At 37.2% G+C, this 15,672-nt stretch overlaps 1 protein-coding gene and 1 long non-coding RNA gene across 7 annotated transcripts in view; one reads left to right on the top strand and one right to left on the bottom strand.

Moving 5' to 3' along the window:
• KLHL1 (kelch like family member 1) overlaps nucleotides 1-15,672 on the top strand; it is a 275,645-nt gene that overhangs the window by 212,933 nt on the left and 47,040 nt on the right. For all 5 annotated transcript variants that reach the window (XR_014880961.1, XM_085215759.1, XM_085215758.1 and 2 more), the window contains exon 6: nucleotides 3,335-3,521. Coding sequence is in view for 4 of the 5 variants with exons in the window: in XM_085215759.1 (XP_085071885.1) it covers nucleotides 3,335-3,521 (187 nt within the window). In the remaining variant the exon portion in view is untranslated. The remainder of the gene's footprint in view (nucleotides 1-3,334; nucleotides 3,522-15,672) is intronic.
• Nucleotides 1-15,672, bottom strand: part of LOC146545737 (uncharacterized) — a 38,094-nt gene that overhangs the window by 9,623 nt on the left and 12,799 nt on the right. The gene's annotated exons all lie outside the window — the stretch shown is intronic.

Consider the following 15,672-nt stretch of genomic DNA (forward strand, 5'->3'; position numbering starts at 1 on the left):
TAATGTCTAAAACACCTTTGTGAGAATTGATTTTTCGACATAGTAAGAAAATTAAATTATCTCAAAAATGAAACAGTGTAATTATAGAATCAATTTTCTTGTTGTAAAACTTAGATTAAGAAATACAGTAAAAAATCCAGTAATTACTATTTTTGACCTAGCCATAGATCAAAAATATTGAATATAAAAACATACAACACTGCGTAAATATCTAAACTGCATTTTATCTAAATCCATTACAGTCAATATGAAAACACTCAGCAGCTGTGAGAGAAGAGAATAAAATATTGATATTTAAACTAACGAGGTTAAATGTGAACATATGATATGTTCAATTATAATACAAGTTCAAGAAATATCTCAGACTGGTACATGTTTTAATGCACTTCCTGATAAAATTTTAATGACTTCCATTTTTATCAAAAGCAGCAGAATTTGGGAGATGGTCATTTTCTTGTGGAAAATGTAAACAAACTTTAAGAATGTTTTCATGTGCAATTTATTCATGTGCAATTTCTTTGCAAGCATTTATATCAAGCTGTTGACTTCGGTCACCTACAGTTGCCCTATTCAAATATGCTGCCCTAAAGGAACAAAAATATCTTCTGTTTTCTGCATACATCTATTTCTCTTCCATTTATGCCTTGTATTATTGCAGTAAGAAAGAGGACAACCTGGCACCTCAAATCTCCATCCACTCATATTATAGATACACACATACATTGTTTTAACCTGACTATCGTATTAGTATTTATTAGTGATTTTTTTCCGAAAGGATTTTTTTTTTTCTTATCTGAAATCCAGACACATGCAAAGAGTTTTCCTTCTTTGTAACTGAAATTCAGTTCATGATTGGCACCTAAAATCGGAAGCAGCAGTCTGCTGTTTACATGTACCAGCTAGTAATGTTTTAGGTATCACAGAACATTTTACCTGCCAAAAGCTGACAGGCTGATAAAGGAAATTCACATTTTATTCATTAGCAATTGAAGTCCAGATGAAGTAGCTGACAGTCCTTAAAATAAATCTAGCTGTCTGTGTTTAGATAATGGCATTGTAATTTGCATATGTTTGTATATTTGTGGAGGGGACTGAATATTCCTGCTTCTCAGCCATCAGCTGCACTCCAAAAACAATTGGGAGTTCTAAATAAGTATTGTACAAGATCTTCCAGACTGTACAGGTGTGGTGTCATATGCAATTAAAACCTGCTTTAATTTGTTGTAAGCAGCAGATCATAGGGATCATCATCTAAAAGTAGAACTCAATTCCTTAAATATGGTCATTGAGAGTTTGATCCAATTCTGGATGCCTTAGGATATCTGATATAAGGATCTGGTGGTTGTGGTGCAGAATCTGCGTAACAGTTAAAGTTTTCTGGATTGGTATCAGTGAGATCCCGAAATTGTTCAGAAAGGTGCAGACCTCAGGAGATCTCTAGTCAAAATGCTAGCTCAAGCAGGGTCAGCTATGAGGTTAGACCAGGTTGCTTAATCCAATGGTATCTTGAAAGTTTCAGGGGTGTTTTATAGCATCTCAGATGTCACTGGATATGTCTATACAGGCAATTGATTTGAATACTTAACACAAAAGCCTTATTTCATATAAATATAATTTTTTTTCAGCTGTATTCATGGACCATCTGTATGTAGTAACCTATTATAGCTTTTATGCCAATGAAGAAGATAGTCACATTATTGAAACACAGAATCATAAAAACACCAAAGTTGGAAAAGACCTATAAGATGATCCAGTCCGACCATCCACCTATCAACAATATTTCCCACTAAACCACATCCCTCAGTACAACAACTAAACGTTTGTTGAACACCTCCAGGGACAGTGACTCCACCACCTTCCTGGGCAGCTTGTTCCAGCATCTGACCACTCTCTTGGAGAATTATTTCCTAATGTCCAACCTTAATCTCCCCTGGCACAACTTGAGGCCATTCCCTCTAGTCTTATTGCTAGAGAGGTGGGAGAAGAGGCTGACTCCCACCTCACCACAATCTCCCTTCAGGAAGTTGTAGAGAGTGATAAGGTCACCCTTGAGCCTCCTCTTCTCCATACTGAACAATCCCAGCTCCCTCAGCCACTCCCCATAAGACTTGCACTCCAGGCCCCTCACCAGCTTCGCTGCCCCTCTCATAATATGCTTCAGGGCCTCATTGTCTTTCTTGTAGTGAGGGACCCAAAACTGAACACAGTACTCGAGATGTGCACTCACCAAGGCTGAGTACAGAGGGATGAATCACCTCCCTGCTCCTGCTGGCTATGCTATTTCTGGTACAAGACATTTCTGATACCACTGGCCTTCTCGGCCACCTGGGCACACTGCTTGCTCATGTTCAGCCGAGCATCTATCAACACCCTACTTTTTCTACATAGTCTTCCAGCCACTTAGCCCCAAGACTGTAGCACTGCCTGAGGTTGTTGTGGCCAAAGTACAGCACCTGGCACTTGGTCTTGTTGAACTTCATCCCATTGGCCTCAGCTCATCTATCCAGCCTGTCCAGATCCCTCTGTAGGGCCTTTCTACCCTCAACACTTCCTGTAATGAGCGTGCACTTAATTCCTTCATTAAGATCATTGGTAAAGGTATTGAATAGGACAGGCCCCAGTATCAACCCACAGGAACCACTACTCATGAACCGTCACCAGCTGGGTTTAACTCCATTCAGCACCACCCTCTGGGCCCAGCCATCCAGCCAGTTCTTTACCCAGAAAAGAGTGTACTCGCCCAAGCTATGGGTGCCAGCTTCTCTGGGAGAATACTGTAGGAATATTCATGCTGTGTAGGCCTGATCTCCCAGTTGTTCCACACATGCTGTTTGATTTCCCACAAGATGATCTGCTCCATCATCTAGATTATTAATCCTTAATTTTGCCAGTAATGCAGGAAATCAATACATTCAAAACTTGTTTCTTTGTTTGTGGGTGTTTTTATTATTACTATGTTGTAATTAAAGGATGCATTAAAAAATACAAAATGTTGTTATATGGAAATGTTGTGTAACTGCATGTTCAGAATGATTACAGAGATGCCTTCTCATCTTTTCAATGTTATATTGGGAACATACAGCTCCTGGAGGCTGAAGCATACAAGAAAATATTTTATTTTCTTCAGTGTTTTCAGTAAGAGACAGATGGCAGTCTTAAGGAATGGTAGAATAACCTCAGTTAAATATTTATTTTCTTCTTTTATGTCCTTCAAAATGAATAAATAAATAAATAAAAAATCCCGCAAAAGACTATGTTCTATACTAAAATTATAAACATATGACTTCAGTTTTGTGATCTAGGCATTTTTTATTAATTATCTTGTCATTCACAGATCCTGGCTGACCTAGAAAACCATGCACTTTTTAAGGATGACTTAGAATGCCAGAAACTTATTCTGGAAGCCATGAAATATCACCTTTTACCAGAGAGAAGAACTCTCATGCAAAGTCCAAGAACTAAACCTAGAAAATCTACAGTTGGGACACTTTATGCTGTTGGAGGAATGGATAACAACAAAGGTATTAAATGATATTTGTTACCTTATAAAAGTTCTTTTGTGTTTAATTCATTCGAAAATAGTGAAATAACTTTGTATTCTATGTTTAGGGTGGAGAAGGAGCATACGTAAGTCAGTGTAGAATTGCTGCCAAAATCCAAGTCAGGAAAACTGACAATAGTTTTGGTCCAATTAAGATCTACTTACATTTAAAGAAAAATGTAATGTTATTAGAGAACTGAAACTGAGTTTTGAGTTCATTCTTTGCTCAAAATTACCGTGATTTCCAAGAATTTAAACAAAGTATCTGTAGCAATGTTTATTTACCTTACTTTTAGTTTTATAGAAATTCTCTTTCATTTCTGTTTTGTGGGAGAGAAAATAAAAAACAGACAAACAATAAACTAGAATCATAGAATCACAAGGTTGGAAACGACTTGTAAGATCATCTAGTCCAACCGTCTTCTCATTACCGCTGCTCCCACTAGCTACTAAACCATATCTCGCATCTTCTCATCCAGACGCCTCTTGAACACTGCCAGGGATGGCGACTCCACCACCTCCCTGGGCAGGCCATTCCGGTGCCTGACCACTCTCTGAGAGAAAAAGTTTTTCCTCATGTCTAAAACTAGAACTCATATGTTGAGATAAAACTATTTACTAAGATAAAGAAAAGGAAAAGGATAATAATTACAACAAATGAACATGTATGTGAATGTATATAACAAGTGATGCGAAAGCAATTTCTCATTTCTCCCCCATCGATGCCAAGTAGTCTCCTGAACAGCTGAAGAGAGTGAAATGAATTGCCACCTCCTTCAAAACTCCTGCATGATCTAATATGGTACAGAATACCTCCATAGCCCAGTTTAATTTAGCTGTCCTAATTCTGTTCCCTCACATCTCCTTGGGCATGTAGAGGAACTCTTGTGTCATGGCCTGAAATAACAACTGAGCGCCTGGTGAAGGGAGTGACTGACCTAGGAAGTATAAATTCAAACAATTTAGTTCTGCTTCCCACCTGACCAGAAGGAGTGGACCTTGGGTCCTCTCCCCCCACTCCCCACCCACCCTTGCTGGGCTCATTCTTGGGTTAACCTTCTTAAAGGCTGGTCCTGGGAAAGACGGTATGTTCTACAGACAGAGATCTTGTTAACAGTTGGATGAGTCAGCTTTTTTTTTTTTTTTTTTTTTTTTTTTTTAAATTGGTTTTCCCAATAATACTTTGCTTGGCATTGCAAAGAACTTGTCAGAAGCAGTTTTGATGCTGTGCAGGGTAAGCAGGGCTGAGAACAGGGCTTTGCTGAGAGTGGCTTTGGTTCTATACAATGTTGCTTAGCCACAACTATAAATGTTGGTATGTTATCAGCATTTTTCTCCTAGAACCAAAACATACCACCATGCCAGATATTCTGAAGAAAACAATTTTATCCCAATTGAAATTAAGGTGAATCTTATGCGTGAATCATACTTCTCAGGTGCAAAAAGTTATTACTCAGTTAGAGGAAAAGACTGGACAACAAGCTTTAACTGGGTTCCCACTTTCTCAGCACCTGAAGAGGGGTTGAGTTATGCTATTAACTGTTTTTAAAAAAGTAAGAAGTAATAGAAATGTTATAAAATATTTTATAGTTATTTTTGTGGGCATAGCAGTTATGATTAAGAAGGCTAGTCCACTGATTTTTTGACTGAAGTAAGATATTTGAGGTAAAAGCTGTCTGTCTAGTAAGCCTATACTCTTGGGGAGGTTTTCATTATTTGTCTTGAAATTCAGTAACAATTCCACAGTATCCTACAGTTCCTTTGAATATTCAGACTGAAGAATATACTTTCAGAAGCCAGAGTTCTACTGTAAAAGAATGTTCTGAAATAAATGAATGAATGAATAAATAAAATATAAAATATTGTAAAGTATACAATGAAATTAAGTCTTCACACAGATCCATGTTTAGGGTTAGTTCTTAAAGTTGTTTTGATGCATAGTCAGGGTAGTATTATTTGCAAAAGAGAAGTTTTGAGAAATTATAGCATCAGGAGAGTTGTATGTGCCTGTGTGGAAAAAATAATATTGAGAAAATAGGAAACTTTTGAGGAATGAACCAATACTTGTATATTCTTAATGTAGCTGCAGGTTATTTTTATCCTTATAACATTTATAAATGTTTGTGCAGCTAAATGCTAAGCATGCTTTCACATCATAAAATTCGTTGAAACAGTTTTTCTCTTAAGACAAATGGCTGTGAACAGCATAAGCATTCACATACAGGGAATGCCTGTAAAAACTATTTAGTTGCAGCTGTATTTAGGTGCAGCTGTATTTCTTTCAGCTCAACGTATAAGTCTTATTCTGGTTCATATAGTAAATCAAATACAGAAATACCTATAAATACTGCGGAAGTGTAGCATCCATTGATGATTTGTGGTCAGTTTTAGAGATCTAGATCAGGCATGAGTTTGTTTCTGTAGCTTGCAGTGAGAAAACAATGCAATAGATGTTGCTCTGTCAACATGAACTCTGACTTAAAACAAATATACTAGGGCTTATATACATTTACAACAGATAAAAAACTGCTTTGAGAAGGGGCCTGATAGAGCAGATTGCATCTGCAAAGGAGGGTGTTACAGCTAATGTAACATGTTCCTAATAACTCTGCAGCCGTGTTGCACTGGCTTGCATCTGTTCAGTTCATCCCATGTGATGCTGCCATATCCAGGATTATGTTTTGGGCACTGTGAGGCTTGATTCTCAGAATCAGTTCAGGAAATCTGAGTGCTGGTTGCATGTTGAAGAACTACTGTGAATTAGTACAGTGCACCTCAGTCTTCAGGTCATGAGATGATGCAGATGTTGCATTATTTTTCCTCATTAATTAGTACTTTCTCCACAACTTTCTCCAAAGAAATGCTGACATGGATTACTGTTACTTGCAGTGGTGTGTTTTTAATGCTTTTTGGTGTTTGTTACCAGATATAAAACAGTTACGTGTAAGATGGAGATGAGCTAAGCAAATTATCAGTTTAAGAGTTTGTATATAAAGCAGTGGGTAACTGCTGGTATTGCAAAAGTATTTCAAGGTTATGTGGCCCACTTCATAAAAGTTACCTACCATGCTAAAGCAAGTTTGTTTTGCAATCTCTTCTATAATTATACTCCTTTCCATAGAAGAAGTGATAATTAAACTCCAGCAGACAGTGACTGGAATTATGCCTGACATGAAAAGTTAATGTAGCATAGTACTAACCGGATAGAATGAAATGGAGCAAGGTTAGATCATTTTATAATTTTAATTCCCAACTTCTGAAAACCTCATTTAAATGTCTTTTCACCCATTTTTGTTTACTTATTCATTTGATTTAAAAGACACTTATAATCTGTTTCATTGTTTCTTATATGGGCTGTATTAATAGAACGAGAGGAAGGTTTAAGGCAGGTGTGATTCCAGGTACGTGGTTTGATAATACTCTGTTCCCCTTACCCATCCATTTAGTCACATTAACTTCTGTAAATTGAATTAGCAGGATTTACTCATCTAGTAGTAGACAAAAGATGTCTAGACGCACATAAAAAGGAGAGTGTTAGGCTGAAATAAATGAATAAACGCATGAAGTTACATTTGTCAATTTCTGAGAATGCAAAAACACTGACATTGGTCTTGCAATCCCAAACAGAGCAAAAGCTGTGTGGTAGAACACAATCTTTACAGTCTATCTTAGGAAATGCATTTTAAAATTACAATAGGAGGAATATATTTAGACAGCTAGAGGAGATTTGTATAGACAATTGGAGAGTGTTATGTTGATGACAGAATATGAATGATCTCTACTGAAATATTTCAACCTGTCAATACTAAGGAAAAGGAATATCCTTTGAAAAAAACAAAGCAGAAAAAAAAAGATCCCAGAAGACTGGTATATAATATTTTTGGGAGTCAAAGTCCTAGATTATTTTATCATTTGCTGAATCATAGTCTTTAAGTAAATAAAAGGATAAAATACAAGGAAATAATGAAAAATTACTTACGCAAAAAAAACTCTTTCAGGAAAATGACATCTCATTAACAGAAGACAGAGTTCATTTACTGATTGTTAAATGTGTATTTATTCTTTAGTCTTGTGATTAAATATAAAATATATCCGGAAAATTACTTTGTTATTATGTGAAGTGCATCATCAGTCTATATCAAACAACCTTAGAGATTTTGTCATGATTATTTAGGGCTGCCTGGAAAGATCATTACTTTTCCTACAGCAATAAGAAAAAGTGAAGCTTTTGAAATGTGAAATTTTGAAGTCATCAGTCACTTCTGCTTAAATTCCTATGTTGCATGTTTTTCCTTTTTCTGTATTAGTTCTCAGTCACTTCTCATCCTTTTTTCTTTAAAAATGTTTTATCAAATGTGCTTTATTTCTTTTTTATATAATATTTAATATAACTACATGAAATTGCTCTTTTTCTCTAGTGAACTTCTAAAATGCTCTTTTCTCTTTTGTTTTTGTTGTGTTTTTTGGTTTTTGTCATCACTTTTTATAAAGAGTTTTTGCGGCACACTTTCCTTCAATCTCATTTATTTTAATTGTAAATTTTTCATTCTCGTATAGGCATGTTTTAAATATTGAAAGAGGTATTGTCCAACCTCCTGACATTCTTAATCTTTTAGGAGTCTACTGGAAATACTGAAAATTAAGGCAGAAATAATGAAAGCATCTAGGTTTTCCTCTTAGTTAATTATACTTCTCTCTAAGAAGTGTGCCTGAGATGCTGAGATGGTTTTATAGCATTTTGTATGCACCTTATAGCATTTTTCAGGTTTGTAATTTATTACAAACCATATTGCCATCACATATATAAAACAATATGCATGAGACATTTTGTGTACATAGCGATATGGAGAAAGCATTTTAGATTTGATATTAGATAGGAAATATTTCTTCACTTAAAGGATTGTGAAGGATTGGAACAGGGTTCCAGGGAAGCTTAGCCAACATCCCTGGAAATATTTAAAAGATGTCAAGATTTGGTCCTTAGGAACATGGTTTAGTGGTAGACAATGCTAGGTTAATGGTTGGACCTGATGATCTTAGTGCTCTTTTCCAACTAAATGATTCTGTGTATCTAAACACTCCAGGAGTTGATGCTGAGACCCCACTGGCCCCTGCAGCTGCCACCACGAGCCACGTCATCCACACCCAACCTGGCTTCAGCAGGTAGTAGTGCTCTGTTCCGTCTCCAAGGTCTCACCAAGAGTTGGCACTGAGTCCTTGGGATAGGGATGACAAATAAGATCATTGAAGCCTTTTTTTTTTTTAATTATTATTATTATGTCCCTAAGTGCTATATCCACATATTTTTAAGTATCCTTACATTGGTCTTTTAACACTTGCATTAAGTTGTCTATTCAAAAATATTCTCTGGAGGAGCAAGAACCTTATATTTTTAACTGTAGCTTATTTAAGGGTGCCTAGGAACACTAAATTTAAGATGAGTATTCTCTGCTGAAAACTGGAAGATGTTAGCAACATAGTGCAGAAAATGAATCTGAAATATTAATTACCCTGCTGAAGCAGTATTTCAGATATTGCCTTACTTTGCTTTTGAGAGACATTCCTTACTATACATGATGATATGTAGACCATGGAAGAATACATTTAGATATATTAGTGTCTGTATCCAGTATACTCCCACATAACTCCCATGCTTCTGTTGATGAGCAAAGGTAGTCTAGCATACTTGCATCTCAGAGTCCAGAGGGAATTGACTGATGTAATTACTGAGCCACTCTCAGTAATCTTTGAAAATTCATGGCAGTCAATTGAAATCCCTAGTGACAATGTAGCATCAATTTTTAAGAAGAGTAGAAAGGATGACTCTGGAAGTTATCAACTTGTCAGCCTCTGTGGTGGGGAAGATCATGGAGCAGATCCTCCTGAAAGCTGTGCTAAGGTACATGGAAGACAGGGAGGTGATATGGGACAACTAGCATGGTTTCATCAGGGTCAAGTTCTGCTTGACCAACCTGTTGGCTTTCTAGCATGACCACATCCACGGACAAGGGAAGAGCCACTGATGTCATCTATGTGGATTTCAGTAAGGCCTTTGTAACATCCTCTCCAGACTGGAAATATGTGAATTTTTTTGGAGTTTTCAGTGGATGAGGTGCTGGTTGCAAGCTTTTACCCACAGAGTACACAGTGGTCAGTGACTCAATGTCCAAATGGAGATCAATGATGAGTGATGTCACTTGGGGGTCAGTACTGGGACTGGTGGCCTTTAATATCTTCACTAACAATACTGACAGATATCATATTAAATAATTGAATGTTCCCAAAGGTTTTTTGATATTTGCTCATGTAACTTTCTGGCAAATTCTTATACACATGTATTCATTCATTCATTCATTCATTCATTCATTCATTCATTCATTCATTCATCAAAAAAAAAAAAAAAAGGACTATTATACACAAGTCATTTATTTAAGTGCTTAAAGGCATTTCTTACAGTCAAAATAATGAGACCAACAGTGATTGTTGCTCTGTTTCTGTATAATTCTTTCTTTACTGAGGTATTCTCCTTGATACCTGCATTAGTAACCTACTTAGGTCACATTCATTCCACTTGAGTAACTATCTTTTAAGCTCACAATGTAATGTTGCAGATCACTAGATCAAGGTCATCATTTTTTCACCTAATCATAGCAGCATCTTTAAATCTTGGGCAAAATGGACCAACTATGCATCAGCAACAGTTTTAATAATAGCAAAATCAGCAGAAAGTGTGAGGGGGGGAGGAAAATCCTTGTAATGATAAATATAGTTCTCCTACCTTTCTTCATGGTTTTAAATACTGGTATTATTCTAACTGTGAGGAAAAAAGTCCTTCTTAAGAAAATATCTGTATTGAACACAGAGGTGGTATTTTATTGTTTGGTTGTTTTGCAAGGTTTGTTTTTCGTTTGTTTTTTTTTTTTTTAATTGATTGGTTAGGCATCCATTTCAGTGTCTGTGGCAATTTTCAATTCGTATATGCCACCATTCTCACATTTGTATGTAGCTGAAATTGCAGAGGTTTCACTAACGCTACATCCTAATTTTACAAGCTTACAAATGATAACTAAAGGAAAAAAATATAATTTTGTAGTGTGCAGTCATGTACTTTGCTAATTTTATCCACTAACCATATGGATCATAAGAATTTATGTAAAAAAATAAGTTGAAATATATCAAGAATATCAATCAAAATCCTTAACTTCTTATCATTTGTCTTGCCACATGCATGGTATAACCATACTATGTTTGTCATACATACAGATATTAAGTTCTGTTTCACCTGTCTTTTCCATATAATCTGTTTTCAGTACTACTAATTAAAATAACTGATGCTTTTTTAGAAGTCTAGCCATCTGAAAAATCACAGAATCATAGAAATGTTTGAGTTGGAATGGACCTTTAAAGGTCATCTAGTCCAACTGCCCTGCAGTGAACAGCAACACCTACAGCTACATTGCTTGCTCATCCTGACCTTGAATGTCCTCAAGGATGGAGTTTCTGCCATTTCACTGGGCAGAAACTTCTCCAGGGCTTCACTACCCTTATTGTAAAAACAAAACCAAAAAAACTCTTTATTATACCCAATACCTAAATCTCCACTTTTTTAGTTAGAAACCATTTCCCCTTGGTCTGTCACCACAGACCCTGCTAGAGAGTCTGTTTACTTCTTTCTTATAGCCCCCTTTAAGGTAGTGACAGGCCACTTTCACATCTTTATGATGCCTTCTCTTCTCCGGGCTTAACATCCCCAGCTCTCTCAGCTCATCCTCATGGGGGAGGTGTTCTATCCCTTGGAAGTTGTGCCTCCATATGTTTGTGCAAGAGAAATTACTGTAAATTACTATGAATTACTATGTTCATTGTAAGATCCTCGATTTTTCTATGTATGAAGGCTGCTCTGAAAGTAACACCTCTTATTTTATTACGTTGGCCCATGATTAAAGGGGCAAATGATGGTGGTATGTCATTAGGAGTTGAACCTTCCTGACAATGTTCTGTTACACTTCGTTGCTGTGTGACAGATAGCAGCTGAGGGGTAGTCTAACAAATTGGTGCCTGACACTGAAGTGCAAATGAAGCAAAGATGTGTTACTGAATTCCTCTGTGGGACAAATGGCACTCATTGACATTCATCAACACTTGTTAAATGTTTATCGGTTGTAGTTTCCAAGGAAATAGATGAGGCATTACTTTTGGAGTGGTGTATGTATTTGTTTTTGTTCTGCTACTGCAGACCTTCATGTCCAGTATCTTAAGGCAGTCTAATAAACCAAAACTGAAAGAATAAACTATAATTCAATACAGATTCCAGCCTGACCTTGAATATCTCCAGGGATAGGACATCCACAACCTCCTTGGGCAACCTGTTCCAGTGCATCACCACTCTCTTGTGTGAAAAACTTCCTCTTAATATCTAACCTAAATCTCCCCTGTCTTAGTTTAAAATCATTCCCCCTTGTCCTATCATTATCTACTCATGTATAAACAGTTGTTCCCCCTTCTGCTTATACACTCCCTTCACATACTGGAAGGACACAATGAGGTAGGTGTCCCCGGAACCTTCTCTTCTCCAAGCTAAACAAGTCCAGTTCCCTCAACCTTTCCTCATAAGAAGGTGCTCCAATCCTCTGATCATCTTCGTGGCCCTCCTCTGGACCTGCTCCAAGAGCTCCACGTCCTTCTTTTTCTGGGGGCTGGATGCAGTACTCCAGATGGGACCTCACAAGAGCTGAGTAGAGGGGGACAATCACCTCCCCCTCCCTGCAGGCCTACCAGTTCTTTAATGTAGCCCAGGATATAGTTGGCCTTCTGGGCTGCAAGTGCATGCTGCTGGCTCATATCTAGCTTCTTGTCTGCCAGGACTCCCAAGTCCTTTTCTGCAGGACTGCTCTCATGGAGTTCTTTCTCCAGTCTTTATAAGTATCTGGGATTGCCCTGCCCCAAATACAGCACCTTGCACTTGTCCTTGTTGAACCTCATTAGGTTCAAAAAAATGCAGTATTCAGAGATGTCGTAGGTGACTTTTGATCTTTGTTCATGATCCTTAAACCTCATCTCCTCCTCCTCTCCTAAAAGTGAACATAAAAAAACACACTTCTGAGGAAAAAAAAACAACACAACACTGTAAAGTGCATTCGTCTGGCACAGTTAAACTTCTCAGAATACTTATGCTTGTCCCTCCTCAAGAGAATCCAAAATTGCTTTGTGAAATAATAAATCAATAAATAAATGATATAGAAGTGTAATTTTTAGAATAAGTCATTTAAGTTCCAGACTTCAGAGACATGATGTGATTCAAACGTCAATCTAGGGGGCGGAAAAAAAGATGTGGTAGGATAATGTGAAGAGCTTTGTGCTTTTTGTCTTATGCTATTCTTTATGACATGTTATATGTCAATACAAAATCTTCTATTATCCATTTAAGCAAAGCTTAAGACTTTGAATGTGTTCATTTTGCAGACTACCTACAATCTTTCAATTCAAATCAATCTTTTGGTCTCATATGTTTTATACCACATTTTGTCTCTCAACTATATCTTTTACTATTTATGTGCATCTTTCTTTCATCTAATATGTATTTTTCCCTCCAAAGTTCTGTTAAAAAAAAAAAAAAGTAATGTATATGAGTTCACTTGTTTTTTTGTTGTTGTTGTTATTGCTGTTTTATTGGGTTTTTTTGTTTTTTTTTTTTTGTTTTTTTTCCCCCCCCCAGGAATCTGGGGCAATTGCAAAAAAGAGCTATACATGACAAAATGTGTATAGCACAGCATGCAAAGGAACATATGGGAAGGTGAGATGGCTATGTACAATATACGGATGTATAGGTCTGGGGCCAGTAATTAATCAAACCACAGGAATTTGCGTATTTTAAAAATTATTATTGTGAATTATGTAGTTTGAACATACATCTTTATATCTTACTAATTTTTCAGGTGAAATGTTCAACTATTATTGCATTAGAGGAGGCAGTAAGGCATGAGAGTAGACATTTAGAGGGCTTTGCAAAAAAAAAATTTTTTTTTTTTTTTTTGGTCACTTGCTCTGTCTGTTTCAAACAAGAAAATGAAAACCTGTAAGAAGTGCAAATGAGAGAAGTTATCAATACTGAAATAAAATTTTAAGACAGTTACACTGGGGAGCAGTATTGGTTAGTGCTATTGTGTAAAATGTTGTCTTATAATTTGTGTTTTGGGAGCATTTAATTTGATTCTTAAAGTTAAGTAAAATGTTACAGGGAAACAAAAGTATTCAAACAAGATTTACAGAATGTTATGCATGCAAGCCAAAGAAAGCGTGAAAGATTGAAAACAGCTCTTGTCTCCTACAACTGTCCTTTTCAAGGTATCTATAATTTAAAGTTATTTAAAAAAATTGAGTGCTGTTTATCTAGATTACTGTAGAAAGTAGATCATAATAGTGTTCTTGTTGCCTGAGATCTTGAACTGCCATACCCTGCGTTGCTGGAACCTATATGGTTCTTCCCTCCTACTCTATTGATATAAGGACTGATACCCATGCTAGAATATGGTTCACCTAAAGTTTAGTGATTACACTAGATATGTCTACATCTAAACTATACTCTTAATCTTTACTGTAGACAATAGAATGTAGCAAGAGCTGCTGTAATCTAGAGAGCAGTTACTCTTATCCCAGAGCAGGTGCTGACATTTCTGAAGGATAGCTGTAGAGAATCTATTGGCAACACTTCACCAGGTCTCCAAGGACTACTCTGGCAGCTTATGCAAGTACCTCAAACTGCAGACACCTGCACTGAAGCTGCATCTCTTCCCACCAATGACTGGATAAACTGAAATCATCCTAGTTATCAAATACAGCTAAGAAACAAAGCAGTAAACTTTGTCAATTCAGATAATGTTATAACACTGTAGTCACAGTGGAATGTCACCATCCTATTCTCCTTGTTTAGTTTTATCTTCTGTGTATTTCTGTGTGTCCTTGTTTCTGCTTTGTCAAAAAAAAAAAAAAAAAAATTGTTTCTACGATCATCTTTTTCGAACCACCTCAGCTACTACGTTTATCCTTTGCCATTCATTTTTCCCCAATTAATTTACCTCTACCTGCTTAATTTTAGAAAATAAACACAAGACTGTGTAATGATAAAAATATTTGCTGCAATCACATTATATTCTCATGCCTATGTTTGATTTTCAGTTTTCACTATACACATTTTGTTTTTGCAATGTTTTTTACAATGAATATTGGACCACATGGGGAGGAATAACTGCATGTACCAGTACTGGTTAAGGACTGACCTGCTGGAAAGGATCTCTGCAGAGAAGGACCTGGGTGTCCTGTTGAACAACGGCTTGACCATGAGCCAGCAGTGTGTCCTTGTGGCTAAGAAGGCCAGTAGTATCCTGGAGTGCATTAAAAAGAGTGTGGCCAGCAGGTTGAGGGAGGTGATCCTCCCCATGTACTCTGCCGTAGTGAGGCCACATCTGGAGTACTGCATCCAGTTCTGGGTTCTTCAGTTCAAGAAAGACAGGCAGCTTGAGACTGGCAAATGTGACGCCCATCTTCAAAAAGGGCCGGAAAAATGATCCTGGTAGCTACAGACCTATCAGTCTCACCACAGTGTCGGGGTAGTTTATGGAAAGGATAATCTTGGGAGCCATCGTGGATCTATTAAAGGGCAGCCAGGGGATCAGGTCCAGTCAGCATGGGTTCATGAATGGTAGATCCTGTTTGACAAACGGGAAGTTTAGGTTAGATATTAGGTGGAAGTTTTTCACTCACAGGTTGGTGACGCACTGGAACAGGTTGCCCAAGGAGGTTGTGGATGCCCCATCCCTGGAGGCATTCAAGGCCAGGCTGGATGTGGCTCTGGGCAGCCTGGTCTGGTGGTTGGCGACCCTACACACAGCAAGGCAGTTGAAACTCGATGATCTTTGAGATCCTTTTCAACCCAGGTCATTCTATGATTCTATGACTTCTTTCTATGGCAATGTGACCCGCTTAGTGGATGAAGGTAAGGCTGTCGATAAGGATGGTTAAGAACATAGGCTGAAATCAGCAACCTGTTTCTGTCCTGAATGTATTTGTTTTTCTTTAATTAAGAGTAGTAAGTTCATGACATTCACTGCATCAGCAGACAAGGGAAGAACCAC

This window comes from Meleagris gallopavo, chromosome 1 (genome assembly GCF_905368555.1).
Source record: "Meleagris gallopavo chromosome 1, MGAL_WU_HG_1.1, whole genome shotgun sequence".
Classification (NCBI taxonomy): Eukaryota; Metazoa; Chordata; class Aves; order Galliformes; family Phasianidae; genus Meleagris; species Meleagris gallopavo.